This window comes from Carcharodon carcharias, chromosome 1 (genome assembly GCF_017639515.1).
Source record: "Carcharodon carcharias isolate sCarCar2 chromosome 1, sCarCar2.pri, whole genome shotgun sequence".
NCBI lineage: Eukaryota > Metazoa > Chordata > Chondrichthyes > Lamniformes > Lamnidae > Carcharodon > Carcharodon carcharias.
In genome coordinates this window covers 187,386,970-187,407,328 of record NC_054467.1, presented here as the reverse complement: position 1 = coordinate 187,407,328, position 20,359 = coordinate 187,386,970, and the positions used below count along the sequence as shown (strand labels likewise).

Here is a 20,359-nt window from a genome sequence, read left to right as displayed (position 1 = left end):
ATTAAGTATCAAAAATAAATTTGGAACAGGGATTTGAGCTACAGTTGAGTTCTTTAAACTATGAATTAGAGTGACTGAATGTAAAGAAACGGCAACTAATTAAACTAGGCATGAAGACTTAAGCCTCAAATTTAACTGTGAGCCAGTTTTGGGTGGGTGGGCAGTGGTGTGGGTCAGGAAAACATCCATTTCATTAGAGATGAGGCCCGGGCTATTTTAAGTCCCAGGCCTCATTTAAATTCTGCTGGCTGACTCCCTGCCCGTCCTGGACAGCAGGAAGACGGTGGGAAGCATGAGGAACCTTGCTTCTAAATTGCGGGATTGAGCCCCCACTATCAGGGGGGTGGAGTGATTGCAGGAGCAGAACCCCTAAACTTTCATTGTGGGTGGGACCTGAAGGGGGATTCCAGCTCTTTCTGGCCCCATGAGGAAACCAAAATTCAGGAATTCTTGAAAATTACTTTATGGGGGCCCTTTTCGTTCCTAAACCTCTTTGATGCTGGCTTGAGCTGATGGGAAACATGGAAAAGCTTCCCACTCAGGTTGCTCCCTAAGAAATAGCAGTTGGATCCTCAACACATCATCGGTACCCAATATGCATGCTAGATGTCCAATGTATTTTTGTTCCTTAATGTACATTAGCTCAATAAATCTGGAAAAAAAAGCAAGTCTCAGTAATGGTGACCATAAAATTAGCAGGTTGTTGTAAAAACTTGCCTGGTTCACTAATGTGCTTTTAGGGAAGGAAATCTAGTGTTCTTATATCCAAAGACCTATATGTAATTCCAGATCAACAGCACTATGGTTGGCAAGCTACCCCATTGTATTCAAGAAGGCAACTCACCACCATCTTCTTAAGGGCAATGTGGGATGGGCAATAAATGCTAGCTTAGCAGTACCACATCCTGTGAGTGAAAAATAAATATGAGGAACTCTAAGTAAATAAATAAAATTGGGCTGCTTCCTCGGACTCAAGTGGCTCTCCTCGTATCATCGGCAAATTTGGACTATTTACATTTCATTTCTGTAACTAAATTGGTGATGCAGATTAGGACTCTAATCCCTATAGGACATACACTCCCACTCCCCTTTCGCTCCCACCACCTTCACCTTGACATTGCTTCTCTAATAAGCATCCACTGCTGGCCAGTTGCTTACTCGCATCTGGGTTTCACCTTGAACTCTGTCTCCAGTTTCGGTAATAGCTTCTTATAAGGAATTTTACGAAAGGCCTTTTGGAAAGTACCTACTTGGGATGTCAATCCTAATGAGATTGGTCAGCTAAGATTATCCACTTCTGAAGCCATGCTAACTATTAGTTACTGGATTGTTCTCATACAGACACTTTCTCCTTGAATATAAACTCCCTTATTTCACCGATATTAATATAAGACTGAAGAAGGAAATGGGAAGAGAAAATAATTGAATGAAGATCAGATGCAATAATATCTACCAAGTATATACTTGCTGTATAATTCTGCAGCTTCAGTGAGATTAAATAGTGGCCGGAATTTTCCATGCCCTCCCCCCACCGGTGTCGGGCATGTTTGGTGGAGTGAGTGGACAATATGGCGCTATTGGTTTCACCAGTTTCCTGCCATTGGACGTTGGGAACCTCATTGTAATGCAACAGCATATCATTATAAGGCCAGCCCACCGGACTCATCCCTCCCCGCTGGATCGTTTGCCCACGTTGGCGTGTTTTTCTGCTGACGTGTTTCACAACAGCACGTATAAGGCGTGCATGTGGCGGGCTGCATTTCACTTGGGACTTCAAGGTTTGTTTTCCTACCTTGCTTTGGTCAGCACTCGCAGTCATTAGCGCCAGGCTTCACAGGCAGCACCAAATCATTTTTAGGGGGCATCATGGGTAGGTCTCTCTACCTACTCAATCAGCCATAGGTGGGTGGCTTTTCAATGGTTGCAGGGCAAGGTCTTGCTTGGGGAAGGGGGAAAAGTGGCCTCAAGCAAGGGGAGAGGCTGCAGGGCAAGAACTGTACTGGGGAAGCGGGTTATCCCAGGGTGTGTGTGGGGGCACATGTTGATCTGTGCAAGTGTCCTCAAGATGGTGAGGGTGTGGAGGCAGCCTCCAGAGGAGATGAGGCCAATTGGACCTGTGACGGTATGTTTGTGAGAATGGGTGGTGATGTCCCTTGAGCTGGCCAGTGAATGTGTAATGTGCATGAGTGTGTGTGTTTAGAGAGATGAGATGGCTACCATACCCTGGTAGCTCAGATAACATCGTTCATCCGCTATCTGCATTGGATGGCCAACCTCTTTTGTGCAGCTTTGGCACTGACCCTGCCTGTCATGCTGGATTGGTGATGCTGCTGCCCATCCTGTGGCCAGAGCGGGGGTAGAGGACAACATGGTGGGCCTCCACGGCATCCATATGGCATTCCAGTGATGCGCCTTTAAACCGGGAGGCTGCAGTCTTTTTGCCTTTCATGGACATCTTCCCTGCATAGTCATGGGCTGGAAGCACTGAGAAGTGTGTGTGTGGCTGGACTTTAAACATGGACTTTAAACAGCATGATGAAGTGATGAGGTGATGGCGTGGTGGGCAAATGAGACCCTGCCTGCCGTGGAAATGGTATGTTTCCCAGGAATGCATAAGTAATGTGGCAGGCTTGGGATGACACGGTGCGAAATCCCACTGTCACGGCCGGCAGGTAAAACGTTGTTTTAGCCGCCCACTACCGCACTTCGTGCAAACCTGGCATGATTCCGCCCAATGGTTCTGTTATGAATGTGAACATTTTAAATAACACACCCAAATTCCAGTTTTTAACTTTGTTTAATATTGTTGCCTTTACCTTTACAATTCTTGAAGTTAAGCCCTAATTGAAAATGAAATTATGGAATAATACCCAGTTGAAGAATTCTGTTTGCCATATTTTGTGAACTTGTAACATTTTATACCTTTTATAGGATATGATCTTTGTGCTGCTAAGGCTCAGTACCCCATTGCTGAACTCGTCAAAATGCTCATAAACCAAGGAAAGAAAGTTCGGTATGTACCCTCCAGAATTATTTTGCTTGTGGGTTTAGATGTTTAATCACTTCCTGGACTCCGTGTATTGTCCAGCTGGACAGGACCGTCATAGCCAAAGTGTAACCTGCAATGGCTTCTCTTCCCATGTCCGCAGTATTACCGACATCATCCGAAAACACAGAGTCAGTTTCCACAACATCTAGTTCTACCTCACTACCACCCCCTTCAGCTCTTCCAGCGTCACTAAATTTTCAGAGTTTGCAAAATAAACCCTTGTAAGTAATGTTCAGAAGAAATTTGATTATGGCAATCCAACAGCTTTGTGATGATTTTAGCTGATGCCAGCTCTTGAAAAGTATTGGGCAGCGAGGGGGTTGGGGGGGCGTGCAGTAGTTGCAGGGGTGGGGGTGAACTAATGCGCATATATTAGTCCAAAAAAGCAGGGGCCCAGCTTTGCCAACCCAACTCTAGGAATGAAGCAAAAACTCAAGGCTTAGGCCCTTAAGTGAAGGGGAAATCTATTGGAGAAATTGCCAACACAAACTAGGTTTGGGTAAGTTTAAAATTTTTTACATTAAAGAAGCTTGCAGCTTGGAAGGGGATCATTCAGCCCATTGTGCCTTTGCTGGCTCTTTGAAAGAGCAGTCATACTTAGCCCCCATCCTTGCTTTTTGTTCTTAACCCTGTAAATTCCTCACCCACGTGAGGAAGAAGGTGTCAGTTGAGATAGTGGATGCATTTGTGATTATCTTTCAAAATTCTATACCTCACTCTTTGAGAAGGGAGGGAGAGAGCAAGTGGAGAACGACAAACCCATTAGTTTGATGTCAGTGTGGGGAAATTGTTAGACTTTATTATAAAGGATGTGATAATGAGACACTTCTAAAATTTATATGATTGGGCAGAGTCAACATGGATTTATGGAAGGGAAATCATGTTTGACAAACCTGTTGGAAATTTTTGAGGATATTACTTGTAGCATAGATAAAGGAGAAGCAGTGGATGTGATATATTTGGATTTTCAGAAGGCTTTTGCTAAGGTTAGTAAAGAAAATTAGAGCACATGGAATTTCAGGTAATACACTCGCATGGATTGAGAATTGGTTAACAGACAGAAAACAGGAATAAACAGGTCATTCTCACGTTGGCAGGCTGTGATTAGTGGGTACCACAAGGATCAGTGCTGGGTCCACAGCTGTTCACAATCTATAACAATGATTTGGATATGGGGACCAAATGTAATACCTCCACATTTTCTGAGGATACAAAACCAGATGGAAATGTAAACTGTGAGGAGGATACAAGGAGGCTTCATGGGGACAGGGAACTACGAGAGCAAAAACATGGTAGATGGAATATAATGTGACTAAGTGTGAAGTTATCCACTTTGGTAGAAAAAAACATAAAGGCAGAGTATTTCTTAAATGGTGAGAGGCTGGGAAGTGTTGATGTCTGAAGGGACCTGGGTGTCCTTGTTCATGAGTCATTAAAAGCAAGCATGTAGGTGTAGCAAGCAATTAGGGAGGCAAATGGTATGTTGGCCTTCATCACAAGAGAATTTGAGTACACGAGTAAAGATGTCTTACTGCAGTTATATAAAGCCTTAGTGAGACGACACATGGAGTGTTGTGTATAGTTTTGGTCTCCTTATCTGAGGAAGGATATACTTGCCATAGAGGGAGTGCAATGGAGGTTTACCAGGCTAATACCTGGGATGGCGGGATTGTCTAATGAGGAGAGATTTAAGAAGCTAAGCCTGTATTCTCTAGAGTTTTGAAGAATGAAAGGTGATTGCATTGAAGCTTACAAAATTCTTACAGGGTGTGACAGGGTAGATGTAGATATTTCTCCTGGCTGGTGAGTCTAGAACCAGGGCACAAAGTGTCAGAATAAGGGGCAGGCTATTTAAAACTGAGATGAGGAGGAATTTCTTCACACAGAGGGTGGTGAATTTTTAGAATTCTCTACCCCAGAGAGATGTGAAAGCTCAATCATCGAGCATGTTCAAGACAGAAATCGATAGATTTCTGGATACTAATCACATCAAGGCATATAGTGATATCATGGGGAAGTGGCGTTGCGGTAGATGATCAGCCATGATCAAATTGAATGGTAGAGCAGGCTCGGTGGGCCAAATGGAATATAGTACAAATTCCATCTCCTGCTCCTGTGTTCCTATGTACCTGTCCAATTCCCTTTTAAAATTATTTATGGAATCAACTTCCACCACATTTTCAGGTAGGGCTTTCCAGAACCCAACAAATCTGAGCAAAGAAAAAAATCTCTTCATCTCTGTCTAGATCTTTTGGCAGTGATTTTAAATCTATGACCTCAGATTATTGATCCAATCCACAAAGGGAATCATATCTACTCATCTAAACTTTTCATTATCTTTAAAACCTGTATTAGGACACCTCTTAACTTTCTCTATTCCAAGGAAAACAGTCCTAACTTTTCCAATCTCTACTCATAAACCAATTCCTTCATCTGTGGTAATACCGTGGTAAACCTCTTTGTACTCCTTTACATCCTTCCTGAAGTATGGTGCACAGAATTGTGCACAGTGCTCCAGCTGAGGCCTTTGAAAATTACTTTTAAGCTTTGATCTCGTTTTTAATAAATCTAATGTTCCTGATAACCTGATTACAGTGTGTAAACAAATATTTCCTGATATTTGTCCTAAATTTGCCCATCATTAGCTTGAAACTGTGTCTGATTGTCGTACTCCAATCCACCTCCGATTGCTTTCCTTTATTAAAATAGTTGAAGTATTTGGTTGGTTTTGTGCGGGCTATTTGGCAGTTTTACCTACTTACCTACATTGCTAGATCATTGTGGTTACAATCAGGTGGCAGTCTGAAGAACACTTTGCAGACATGGCACTTTAAAGTGCAACATTTCCCACATACTATACATTTGTGCTAGATGCAAAACTTTTAGTTAAATAGAAATAAATCTTTGGTAAGGTGTTTGGGCAAAGCTAAATGTAGCATTAATTTACTCAGTTTCCATGGTTGTAGTGGAACACACTGGTGCTGGAATTCTGAAGGAGTTCCTTCCTCCTGTCCTGCACTCTGCTGCTGTCACTTTAGTAGGAAAGTGTCACAAATGCTGGAGAAAATGGCTGTTACCACGGTCTCATTGAGGATTCCCTGGCCTCCTGTTAACATTATAGTGGAACCCTGATGTCGTGAAACATGGAAGCTGTCAGCTTCAGTTACAGACAACTTTGTGGAATGTTTTCAGGCCACTCCAGCACATTAGATGAATTCAGGTGGGACATGTAAGTGTATTATGTTTGCTGATTTTGTTTATTAAATCTTCTAATCTGCTAAGTATTAAACATATCCCAATAAACCCAGTAGATCAAAGAAATGCAGATGGTCTCTTATTGATGAAAACAGTGATTAAATTATTTCAAGTGTTCCCATGGTATTAAGTATATTAGTCTCAGAATTATTTATCTGAGCATTAAAGCCCTAAATTTTGAGACTTGCAATTTTTTATATGCAAGACTTTTTCTCTGCAGGCCTCATGAATGTGACAATAATATTAAAACTGGGTTTCATATTCTGCTTGCCCAATTAATCTTAATGCAGGGGGAGCCTGAAGCCTGGCTAGAAGTAGCCTTCTTGAAGGCAGATGACAGTTTTCAGCTGGTAGGATTGGTTTGGGATTTTTAATTATATTTTGATTATATTTTGCTGCATGCATGAGTTGGCCTTGCCAGGTAGCCCAACATTATCCTTCATTACACTTATTCACTGTTGCAATTTTAAATTGGATCGTTCAAAGGGGTATTTCTTCAGAGAAGATTTCAGGAGGGTTAACAAATGCACCTGAAATGATACCTGGGCCATTTTGTCTGCATCTGTCATTAACTAGTTGCACAGGACCAACGTTGTAGGTCTCTGCAAACGTTCCCCAAGATATCAGCCAATTTCTGTCTTCTGTGTTAACCGTGGCTCAGATGGTAACATACTCACCTTTAATTCACAAGGTTTTGGGTTCAAGTCCCACTCCAGGGCTTCAGCATAAAAATCAAGGTTGACACTCCCGTGCATTACTGTCAGAGGTGCTATCTTTTGGATGAGATGTCAAGCCAAGGTCCCATCTGCCTACTTGTGTGGATGCAAAAGATCCCATGGCACTACTTTGAAGAAGAGCAGGGGAGTTGTCCCAGTGTCTTGGCAAATATTTTTTCCATCAATCAACATTGCAAAAAACAGATTATCTGGTAATTAACATGTTTGTGTTTATGGGCATGACAGGGTGCAAATTAGCTACTGCATTTCCTACATTACAAGAGTAACTACATTTCAAAAAGTACTTTGTTGGCTGTAAAGCACTTTGAGACATCCCGTGGTTGTGAAGCATGCTTTATAAATGCAAGTCTTTCATTTTTCACTGCCACCACTTCACAGGATTGTCAGTGATAGTTGCCCAGGATTTCATAGAATTTCCAGCACTGAAACAGGCCATTTGACCCACCAGCGAATGCCTACATTTATGATCGTATCAAGCCTCCCATCCCTCTTCATCTAACTCTATCAGCATAACCCTCATCTGCTTATCTAGTTTCCCATTAAATGCATCTGTACTATGTAGTTCAACTTCTTATTGTGAAAGCAAGTTCTGCATTCTCACCACTCTCTTGAGTTGCACTAATTTCTGCAGGATGTCTTACAAACCACATCTGGAATAGGGACAGCTCTTCCTGCAGAAGTGAAGCTTTGCTACTGGATCCCTCCAAGCTAAGGATTATTTGGCTCATTTGGCAATCTACAGTAAACAAACATAACCAGCAAGATTCAAATTCTATGTATGCAAAGGTGAAATACCTGCGGAAATAAAGTGCAGGTGGCACTGATTAGGGTGTAAGTGCTTCAGGTATCTTCATAGCTTACTTGAACACTATAGACTTGTACTTAATTCCAGACAGGTGGTATTGGGATGGAAAAACTTCAGTCTGCATGTTAAGGCCATTAGTAAGAAGCCAACAGTATTTGAAGGAGTAAAAAAAACACTATTTAATGAGTGTTAACAGAACATGACTATGTTCCGTATCCATGATGGTTAACACCATTGCAAAACCTGCTAGGCATCTTTGCAGCTGTTTTCTGTCCCATAACTGCTACTTTCACCTTTAGGAAGAGGGTGTCACATGGCTTTGAAACATGTTGCCTATGCTTTTAAAGGATATCAATGTGTCATTGTAGTATAAGAGCGTTCAGCAGAGCAAAGGTTGATGTGGGACTGACTAACAGTCCCATCAGTGGTATGATGTAGAGAGTCACATGGTAGTAGACTGTGGAGTACAGTCTGGAAGGAGCCAACATGGAGACAGTGCCCATGCATGGCAGTGCCTGGGATATGTACATAGTTATGGGTTAACAATAAATGGTTTATGTTTAAACATACAAGTCTCCAGACCTCTTAGTGAGACACCAGGTGATCCTTTACAACATGGTGGCAGCTAATGAATGAACCCAGAACTTCAAAGCAGCTGAAGAAGGAGCTCAGAATCTCAAGGTATGAAAAACTAAAGATTTTGAAGCCTGACCTGTGAGAAGTACACCTAAATTGAAGACACAGCTGGAGATTGCCTATAAAGAAAAATTGAAGACATAGTTGAAGATTGCCTAAATGAAAAGCCCCATTACAGACATGGAAGCTGGAGGACTGCACCAGAGTACATGAAGGTCCATTGCCAGACCTGAACAAAGGCAGAGTCAAGGAACTTGGCCAGATCATAAAAAAGGCTGAGAAAATTTCAAGAAAAAAAGGAACAAAGGCTGCCTGTGAGTTCTAATTCAATGCTTGTTGCTTAATGTTAGTGAGGTCCAGCACTCAAAATGGTTCAAATCTCAGGCTGAGGAGTTCAGGCAAGTAGCACAATTGCACCACCCAATTTCTGTCCCGGGTGAAAAATGATTCCATGATGTCTTCAAAGCTCATGAGTTGGTTTGCAGTCTTCACCTTACCCACTAAAACTCAGATTTTAGGGCAGTTATCCCATTCTGAAGGCAAGAAGGGTACACTAAAACTCATTGAAAAGTGAGCACCATGCAAATATTTACCTGACCCAAAAGAATGACTGAGTGCATGTTTACTGCATTAATTTAGCTCAGTTATAGTTTACTGTGCTCAGAAAAATGAAATTTAAAAAACTGCACTCATATCAGTATTGTTACGTTAGTGACACCTTGTCTCATTTGGTAGCACACACACCTCTATGAGCCAGAAGGTCACGTGTTTAAGTCCCATTAAGCTGGCCCTTCAGTGAGGTGTTGAGGAAGGGCTACATTGATGAAAATGCTGTGGTCTTATTTCAAGCTGTATTGCCTGCTTGTTCAGGTGGATGTAAAATATCCCTTGGTATTGTTCAAATAGAATATGGAGCTATGTTGGGCAATATTCCTTCCATTCCCACCACCGCCAAAAATAGTTTAATTATACATTTGGATCTTTGGCACTGTGTCTTCCAATGCAATAAATATGATTACACTTCAAAAAGTATTTCATTCAATTATGAAGCACTTGAGACATCCTGAGGACATGCTGAGGTAGGAATTAATCGTTGGAGAATCATAAATTGTAGGCTCAAGCCCCAATCATTCTGTGATGTATAATCTTTGAGCACTACGATGAGCATTATTCATTTCTTTCTCTCTTCTCCAAAGAATCTGGTACTTGTCGATGATCTGTGAGCAACAGATACTTGGGTACCTTATCCAAGTGACCTTTCTTCTTGTGCGATCCTAGATATTGACTGTTGGTTGGATATTGCTGGGCTGTTTGATTCAACCCTCACTCATGTCCATATGAATTTGCTGGCCAGCAGTGGTCTCTGAGTAGCAAACAGGAGCCGGAAACATGCCCCCACCCATCCCTGGCACTGAGGCAAATTTAGTAATCGCTCTGTCAGCACTCCAGATGAGATCAGCTAATGTAGCACAGATCAGGGATTAGATCTTTTGTAGTGTGTAGAGCTTATTGCTCCTTGCGGACCAGGGAACTGTCCAACTGATACATTCAGGAAGCTCTGCCTTACTTTTGTTAGCCAGTCTGTCTGTCCACACGTTCTTATTAAACATTTGGAATTTCAGTATAAGTTTTTTCTGAAAAAAACCTGACCAATGGTCTGTAAGGAGTTAGGCAATTTTTTAAAAATTCATTCATGGGACGTGGGCTTCACTGGCTGGGCCAGCATTTATTACCTATCCCCATTTGCCCTTGAGAAGGTGGTGGTGAGCTGCCTTCTTGAACCGTTGCAGTCTGCGTGGTGTTGGTACCCCACAATACTGTTAGGGAGGGCATTCTAGGAATTTGACCCATAGAGTCATAGAGGTCTACAGCACAGAAAAAGGCTCTTCAGCCTATTGAGTCTGCGCCAGTCAAACAAGTACCTAACTATTCTAATTCCATTTTCCAACACCAGGCCCAAAGCCTTGCATACCATGGCATCGCAAGTGCACATCCAAATACTTCTTAAATGTCATGAGGGTTTCTGCCTCTACCACCCTTTCAGGCAGTGAGTTCCAGATTCCTACCACCTTCTGTTGAAAAAATTCTGCCTCACATCCCCTCTAAACCTCCTGCTCCTTACCTTAAATCTATGCCCCCTGGTTATTGATCCCTCCATCAAGGGGAGAAGTTCCTTTCTGTCTATCCTATCTATGCCCCTCATAATTTTATACACCTCAATCATTTCCGCTCCAGGGAAAATAACCCCAGCCTATCCAGTTTCTCCTCATAACTAAAACTCTCCAGCCCAGGCAGCATCCTGGTAAATCTCTTCTGTACTCTCTCTAGTGCAATCACATCCTTCCTATAAAGACAATAGTGAATCAGATGGGTTTTTAAAACAATTGGCAATGGTCTTGTGGGTCATCATTAGGCCTTTAATTCCAGACTTATATTGAATTCAAATTTCACTATCTGTCATGATGGGATTTGAACCCAGGTCCCCTGAGCATTACCCAGGGTCCCTGGAATACTAGTCCAGTGACAACACCACAATGCTACTACCTCCCCCTTACCTCCCAGTGACAGTGAAGGAATGGTGATATATTTCCAAGTCAGGATGTTATGTGACTTGGAGGGGAACTTGCAGGTGGTGGTGTTCCCATGCACCTACTGCTCTTGGCCTTCTAGGTAGAGGTCACGGGTTTGGAAGGTGCTGTCAAAGGAGCCTTGATGAGTTTCTGAAGTGCATCTTGTAGATAGTGCACACTTCTGCCACTCTGTTAGTGGTGAAAGAAGTGACTGTTTAAAGTGGTGGATGGAGTGCCAATCAAGTGGGCTGCTTTGTCCTGGATGGTGTCAAGCTTGTTGAGGATGGTGGACAGGCTTTGGGGATTCAGGAGGAGAGTTACTCACCGCAGGATTCCTAGCCTCTGACCTGCTCTTGTAGCCACTATACTTATATGGCTGCTCCAGTTCAGTTTCTGGTCAATGGTAACACCCAGGATGTTGAGAGTAGGGGATTCAGCAATGGTAATGCCATTGAATGTCAAGGGAAAATGGTTATTCCCTAGCACTTGTCTGGTGTGAATGTTACTTGCCACATCAGCCCAAGCCTGAATATTGTCCAGGTCTTGCTGCATTTGGACATGGACCGCTTCAGTATCTGATGAGTCGTGAATGGTGCTGAACATTGTGCAATCAACAGCGAACATCCCCACTTCTGAACTTATGATGGAAGGAAGGTCATTGATGAAGCAGCTGAAGATGGTTGGGCCTAGGACACTACCCTGAGGAACTCCTGTAACGATGTCCCAGGACTGAGATGATTGAACTCCAATGATGATAACCATCTTCCTTTGTGCTAGGTATGAAAATCTCAGTCATATCAGGAGTCTCTTCAAGTTGGTGCTCATGGGAAGGAGAAATAAAATTCATAACTTGGGCAAAATATTGGTGACCAACCCATGCTTTGTTACTACTGTATAGTTATTATCTTCCTGTTATGTGATAGCGGTTTAATGGTTTAAAGGGACAAGACTCTTCAAATGCCATGGTCAGACCAGGCATTAGCAGGAAAACTCTGTTAAAAGTCTAGAGGAAATTTAGGACTTGCAAGATTAGTGATGCAAGGAAAGGTTGCCTGGGATATTTAGTTACATGTGATTGTCTTTACACCCAGGTTTGGAATACACCCTGTTGCAGGACGAATGCCCGGACAGCTGAATGTGCTGCTTGCTGAAGCTGGAGTTCCATATGATATTGTATTGGAAATGGATGAAATCAATGCAGATTTTCCAGGTAAGAGTTTAGGAAAAGGTGCTTCCTCAGGGAATAAAGCCTTGGTCTTTTGGTAAATAATATGTTGTATCTTTGGGCAGAACTTTTGGGTTCCGCGAGGTTGGGAATCATGCAAAGGCAGCTGGCATGGTGGTTTCCCAACCGCATTCCTGGCACTGGCAATTTTTGCCGAGAAGGGTTCAGGGCCTGGCAGGACTACCCATGCCAATGAAGCGGGCAGCCAATAAGGCTTATTGAGAGCCTTATTAAGGATATTGAGAGGAGGCCAGCTGGGATTTTCCAGTCAGCTTTCAGTTTCCAGGTGTGACAGGGGACAAGTTGGGGCCCAGTGCTCCAGGGAGGCCTTCTTGCTTGACTTGGAGCAAGTCCAGCCACAAGCTGTCCTGTAGAGGGATTGCTCCCCACAGTGGTGGCCTGGCTGCTTTTTCGGTTTTTTTATTTAAATTTTTAAAAACATTGCTGAAAAGGAGCATTCATGTTGAAGCACCTTCTCAGATCCTTACCCTTCCTTGCAGACTGCAGCCTCCTCTCAAGGCCTCTGTTTGGTCCTCCAGCTTTGAAATCTTGCCTTCTGCCCTTAATTGGTCTGGGAACCTCTCTCCAATTAGAGGAGTGTTCCAAGGAGTAACTGTTTCTCCCCTGGGGCCAGATTTTGGGACCCAGAAACAGTCCCGATTCTTATTTCCCACACCCAAGATGAAACTTCAACCCATCAGTCAGAGGATTCAAAGGGTAATTGTTAACAGAGCAACAACCTACAGGTTTACATATCCTCAGTGATGTTTCAGTTACTGTAGGGCTCACTTCTGGAGCCATTGCTGTTTTCAATGTATATTAATGTTTTAAGCAGGGATGGTAAATTTGAAACCAAAGTGGGAAAAGTTATGGATAGTAAGCAGCAACAGATCAATTGCAGAGGGAGCTGAACAGGTTGAAGAACTGGACCAAAAGCGGGAAAGATCATTTAATATAGAAAATACACAGCCATAAAGCAAGGAAAAGAAATAAATGCAAACAGAATATACTAGAGGAACAAACAGGAGGAGGGGCTGGAGTTTTAGTCAAAAACATACATAAACCTTCAACACTTTGTGCAGCTGTGGTAAAAAGGGAAAATAAGACCTTAGGATGCATAGTGTGAACGCTCAAGCACAGGTTTCAGGAAATGATGATGAACTTGGAAGCACTGATCTCTCCCCACCTTGAATATTATGTGATGTACTGAGTACCATATTGCAGGGGAGTTACCAGCTTTGGAAGGAATATACGTAAGGGCAAGTATTTTGATAAAAGCTGTCAGGCATCTGAGCGATGAGGAAAAACTAAAGGCGCTTCGGAAACTTACGTTGGTAAAACGATATGTTAGAAGTGACCTTATTAAAATATTTAGGAGTTCCAAGGGAATAGATAACTGAACCTGAGGATAATCAATAGAGAATATGGACAACAAAAGGTGAATACTCGTTAAAATATTCATGCAGAAGGTGATAAATATGTGATATAGCCTGACGGAGGAGGCAGTGGAAGTGGAAAATTTTTAAGTTTAGGACATGTGTTGAGCTATTGAAGAGCAAGAGAAGTACTGTGGGGTAAGAAATTTGTGATGTTTTAGGACAGGATGATGAGTGGAGATGGTTGTGTCTGATACAGTATCCATTGGAATTAGAACATATGAAGGAGTTATGCGTTACTTTAAGTATGTCTAGTAAATGCTTCATAGCAAGTTATGGTCTCCTTGATGATTATCTTCAAGAGTCCCAAAGTAGTTACAAGGCAACTGGCAAAAAAACTAAATGGATAAAAGTGAAACCAAAATAAAAATATATACAGAAATTAACAGTAAAATAATGAAAAAATATGAAAAACTGTATCAAGCAAAGAAATACAAGATACTGTTGAATAGAGAAAGAAGCAAGAAATTGGGATAAAATATGTTCTAAGCATGTTTTCAAAAGATTGTTCAGACCTTTAAGAACAATGGACAGAATTTTAAACTAATAGTCCCTTCCAAAATGGGAGGACCATTAAGAAAGTTGGGAACCAGCTGGATTTTTTAAAAAATCATTTACGGTAGGTGGGCATAGCAGACTTGTCAAGCATTTATTGCCCATCCCTAATTGCCCTTCAGAAGGTGGTAGTGAGATGCCTCCTTGAACTGCTGCAGTCCATGATGTGTAGATGCAGTCCATGTGGTGTAGATGCATACCTGGGCAAATTTTCCACATTGTTGGGTAGATGCCAGTGTTGTAGCTACACTGGAACAGCTTGACTAGGGGTGCGGCAAGTCTTCAGTACTATTGCCAGAATATTGTCAGAATATACAATTTTCAGTATCCAATACCTTCAACTATTTCTTGATATTATGTGGAGTGAATCGAATTGGCTGAAAACTGGCATCTGTTATGCTGGGGACCTCCGGAGGAGGACGAGATGGATCATACACTCAGTATTTCTGGCTGAAGATTGTTGCGAATGCTTCAGCCTTATCTTTTGCACTGATGTGCTGGGCCCAACAAGCTTTGCCATGGCTCTTTTACTGAGCCACTGCATTAGCGTCCTGATTCCCAGACCAATTAGGGAGGGCAGGCAGGATCACACACTGGAATGGAAGGATTTCTAATGTAAGCGACTTCATCATCAGTTGAAATAGCTCATCTGCACATGGACTTTTAAGGCTGCATCAGCCACAGGAATGGAGAGGTGACCTGGGAAGGCTGCTCCCCGGGTCACTCACTCTTACCTCAAGGTGCAGCTAAAGGATCTGAAGGGCCGCTGTGCAGTGAGCTTCCCCTAGGATAGGTGGAACCTTTCTAACCAATGAGCCAAGGTTAGATGTGACCAACAAAGGAGCAGTAACCAACAGCAGGAGTATGCTCCCTTTACCCTTGAGACAGTGAATGAAGAGGATCAAGGACATCAAAGGCAGAACTTTTAGCTTGGCCTGCAGGCGCGTGCCCGATCCGTTCGGACTTGAAATTGCACGAGATGACATTCCCAACATCATACCGCGCTCATGAGATATTTTGTTCAGTGGGCGCCCGCTAAAGCCAAACGCGTCTGCCAGCAATTAAAGATGCAGTTGTCTCCGATTTTTCATGTTCCGTCCAACTTTATGGTTGGCGGACGGGGGAATCAGCCAGGCAGACTTTTCATTTTCCTTGAAACCCCATCCAAGGTTGGTATGAGGTTTCTATTATTAAATGAAAGAAAAATAAAAATCTATGGACAGCACTTTCATCATGCGTATGTCCAGGTGACTGATTGTGATGCTTTTTCCTGATTTTAAAAGCTTTATTTAATGCTTTTCAAGTCTTCAACTCCCTGAGGCAGCTATCTGCCTTGAAGGAGCTTTCTGTCAGTGCTCGCCCTCCTCCCATTCCCATCCCAGCAGTGCTGAGCTTCTCAGCATGCTTATCACGTTGGCTGGCTGTTAATTGGCCAGCCAGTGTGAAATCACGGTCGGGGGCCAATCGAGGTCAGCAGTCCCTGACTGATCTGGGCCCGCCGATCACGCTTACCCGCCCCAGTTGGATGGGAAAGTTGACTGGCACAACACTTTCAGGCCCCATCCTCTGACTTCCCCAACATTCTCCTTCACAAAGTCCTTAGGACAACACATCTTGAGCTCCATTCATCCTCTTCTTTCCAGGCATCTCATCTCATCCTATTTGCACCTATGCCTCACAGTTACCCTCCACAAATGTTGCCTTTCCTTCATTTCCATTATGTAGACTCATAACTCTGTCTCTCCTTACAGGAGACAAGAGCACAGAACTCCAGGGAAAGGCAGAAACCTAGGGAGGGAGTGCTTCTCCAGTGACAAGCACTTTGATGACCACTGGCAATGCATGTTCATCTGGTCCACTGTGAAGGAGGTCTTGTTCCAGGAACCTGCAGATGCCTCCTGAGGCTTTGGTACTCAGACACATTGTGAGAGCTGATCCTCTTCCTGTAGACCCTAAGTTAAGGGTCTCACCTTCTTTGAGCTGGATCTCTGTGTCCATCCTTGTCCTGTGGAGTGGCGTCTGGCTGAGGAAATAGCAGCAGATGTTGATGGTGTTGCTGCTGCTGCTATCGGTTTTGGTGATGGCATTGCTTCTCCTCATCTTCTTTATTAGGGGTGCAAGTTCGAGCTACATAAGCTGCTACCCATGCCATGTGAAGCCTGAGAGCATAGACATGCAGCTCAAGGTGAGTGAAGTGCTAGACAGATGAAGTGACTTTCAAGAAGTTGGTGATCATCTGTTAAGCAGTGAAAGTATACTCTGAGAAGGGGTGATGTGAGTACCAGCCTCTCACCTGGCCATGGCTGGAGCTCCTCAGTTTCACTGATCAAAGGCTTTCCAGCCTGTCAGTTTCGCTTAAGGTGCACTCTTTGCTGTGCACTCACCTCTGTGACTCTGGCAAGTAATTGATGGCTTGAGAAACCTGGACACTGGCTGTTAAAGCAAGAATCCTTGATTAAAAACTGAACTTAATGACTTAGAATATTTAAATGCCTTACCTGACAGCTGCATGGTGATTCCCCTCTTGCTTTCAAACCTACCCAGGTGAAATCTGGAATCGAACGGAATGATATCAGGATCCCGATCTGGCATCAGTTTTGAGGGATTTATCTCCTTGTGCACACCCAAACCCTGCCTCCCTTTGCCTGTAAGAATTTCACCCTATTTGCCTGTTATATCTAAAAAAATATAGTAATTCCTTTTAAGAATTGTCATGTGGAATTTGAGAAACACAGTACACGTCTACTTCATAGTTTTTCAATGTTTGGTGCAGAATGATTTCACAGTCCTGAAAGTCCAAAGGCTGTAATGTGCTAACTGGTTTGTAGATAGTTAACTTAAACTGCAGACAACAGCTGCAGCTTGTGGATTTCAGTCTCGTAGTGTTCTTCACGCTGCACTAAAACTTTAGTAGTTTTTGGGGAAAAGATGGAGCTGAGTGAATTAAATCTTGTGGTTACACAGGCATTTTTATTTGCATATTTCTTGAGTTGAACTTCTTTAAAAAAATATTTTATTTATTTTTCTGAGTAATGGATAGGTCAGATTTTATTAACTTTGTAAAAGTTTTATTGGGCTAGAGCAAGGCAAAAAAAGGCCAACATACCATGTTTAAAATGCATTGAATGAGTACTTGGCTGTGGTTTTCACTTCTAGTTCTGAATTATGTATGTACAGTACAGCTAGCCTTTTTGGACTGGTGTATACAATCATAAATTTAAAACTTTGGAGACACAACCTCAATTTCTCCATCTATCTGATCAGTTTGCTTAATATGTGGATATCTTTGCATGGAAGGAAAAGTCAAGTGATAGGTAAATGCAGTAGACGCTGAAGCAGGCATTCTAGATTGTGTGAAGTTATTCATTGCCAACTGAACACCTTGTCCAAAAGACAAATATACCAATTAATAGGGGGCTTGTTGGGGAGGGGAGATAAATAACGAATGTGCTAAACATGAAATTAAAAAAGCTGGAAATCCAAGTGAGTCAGCATTTGGAAGGAAAAAAAAATTCAAGGTTCAACTGTTCAATAGATGTGTGATAAGAATTAAATCAGAAATGTTAACCTTCCATTCTCTTTGAGATACTGATTTATCTACTGCATAGTTTGATCTACTAAGGACATCTCCTCAGGGCTGGAGAGCAATCTAGAGTGGGAGGGTAGGGATCCAGTTGTCGTCGTCCACGTCGCTACCAATGACATTGATAGGACTAGAAAGGAGGTTCTGCCGAACGAATTTGAGCAGTTAGGAGCTAAATTAAAAAGCAGAACCTCCAACGTAATAATCTCGGGATTGCTACCTGAGCCACGGGCAAACTGACATAGAGTAAATAAAGTCAAGGAGCAAGGCTCAAATGTTGGTGTGGGAGGAATTGGTTTCAGTTCATGGGGCACTGGTACCAGTACTGGGGTAGAAGGGAACTGTTCTGGTGGGACGAGCTTCATTTAAACAGTGCTGGGACCAGTGTCCTGGTGAATTGAATAACTAGGGCTGTAGAGAGGGATTTAAACTAAATAGAGAGGGGGAGGTTCCTGGAGAGGGGATACATAGGCTTACAGAGCAAAAGAATATGGCATCATTGCAGGACAGCTATTTAGATAATGATATCCAGAGTGTGACAGGAAGGGATAGAGTGCACAAACATTAAAAAAAAGCAGCAAATAGGGTCAAAGGGGGAAAAAATGATAAAAAGACAAAATTAATGGCTCTTTACTTAAATGCACATAGTATTCGGAACAAAATAAATGAATTAAGGACATAAATAGAGGTTAATGGGTATGATCTTATAGCCATTACGGAGACATGGTTACATGGAGATTAAGACTGGGAACTAAATGTTCAGGGGTATGTGACTTTTCAAAAGGATAGGCAGGAAGGAAAGGGTGGTGGGGTAGCTTTGTTAGTACGAGATGGAATCAGTACGATAGCAAGAAAGGATCTTGGATCAGAAGATGTAGAATCCATGTGGGTTGAGGTAAGAAATAACAAAGGAAGAAGACACTGGTGGGAGTAGTTTATATGCCCCCTAACAGTAGCTATACTGTAGGACAGAGAATAAATCAGGAGATAATGAGGGCTTGTAAAAAAGGCAGTACCTTAATCATGGATGACTTTAATCTTCATGTAATTGGGAAAACCAGATTGGCAGAGGTAGACATGAGCAAGAATTTGTAGAGTGTATTCGGGACAGTTTCCTAGAACAATATGTTATGGATCCAACAGGGATCAGGCTATTTTGGATCTGGTAATGTGAAATGAGGCAGGTTTAATAAATGATCTCAGAGTGAAAGATCGCCTAGGAAACAGTGACCTTAACATGATAGAATTTAGCATTCAGTTTGACAGTGAGAAACCTGGGTCAGAAACAACTGTGTTAAACATAAATAAGGGTAATTAAAAAGGAATGAGGGCAGAGTTGGCTGGAGTGGACTGGGAAAGGAGTTTAGCAGAAAAGAAGGTTGATGAACAATGGCAGACATTTAAGAAAATATTTCATGACTCACAACAAAGATATATCCCAGTGAGGAAGAAGGATACTAGGAAGGGAACCAACCGTGGTTAACCAAGGAAGTTAAGGATGGTATCAAATTGAAAGAAAAAACATACAATATGGCAAAGATTAGTGGTAAACCAGAGGATTGGGAAAGTTTTAACAACCAACAAAAGATGACAACAAAAAAGGAGGGAGAAAATAAACTTTGAGGGACATGTTTTTATAATACAGGAACATTTTTAATTTAAGTGGTAAAAGCTTTAGGAAACCGTTTTCTAAAAGACTTAAAGGTCGCTTGGCCTTTTCGCCTGCCCGCCATGCTTAAGGTTGGACAGGCAGCAGAAGTAAATGCATTAATTGATTCGTGCTCCTCCACGTTGAATGTCATTTGGAGGAAGCACTGAGGGTGGCAAGGGCGCAGAATGTTCTCTGGGTGGGGGACTTCAATGTCCATTACCAAGATTGGCTCAGTAGCACCACTAACGACCGAGCTGGCCGAGTCCTAAAGGACATAGCTGCTTGACTGGGTCTGCGGCAGGTGGTGAGGGAACCATCAAGAAGGAAAAACATACTTGACCTCATCCTCACCAACCTGTCTGCCGCAGATGCATCTGTCCATGAGAGTATCGGTAGGAGTGACTGCCGCACAGTCGTTGTGGAGATCAAGTCCCCCCTCCATCATGTTGTGTGGCATTACCCACTGTGCTAAATGGGATAGAGTTCCAAAAGATCTAGCAACTCAAGACTGGGCATCCATGAGGTGCTGTGGGCCATCGGCAGCAGCAGAATTGTACTCGAGCACAATTTGTAACCTCATGGCCTGGCATATCCCCCACTGTACCATCGCGTGTCATTTTACGTGTCGGCGTGTTGGGCCCGCCCCCGCACGTTGCCTGAAGAATCCTGCCTATAAGATTCTTAGGGGGCTTGACAGGGTAGATGCTGAGAGGTAGTTTCCTCTTTCTCTGTAAAGCAGGTAAGTTTAAAGGTCCCAGCCACCTTGCGAGTGGGGTAGGGGGGTCCCAAAGCGCAACTTCTGGGGTATCTCCTGATGCAACCGTTTGGAGACCTGAAGTTATGGGCCCTTGTATGCA

General features: G+C 42.8%; 1 protein-coding gene across 1 annotated transcript in view; it reads left to right on the top strand.

The window, feature by feature from the left end:
- The window catches only part of LOC121275728 (NAD(P) transhydrogenase, mitochondrial-like), a 180,883-nt gene that overhangs the window by 135,880 nt on the left and 24,644 nt on the right, over positions 1-20,359 (top strand). Inside the window, 2 exon segments of the mRNA XM_041183320.1 lie at positions 2,932-3,013; positions 12,144-12,262. Of these exon segments, the coding sequence (XP_041039254.1) occupies positions 2,932-3,013; positions 12,144-12,262 (201 nt within the window).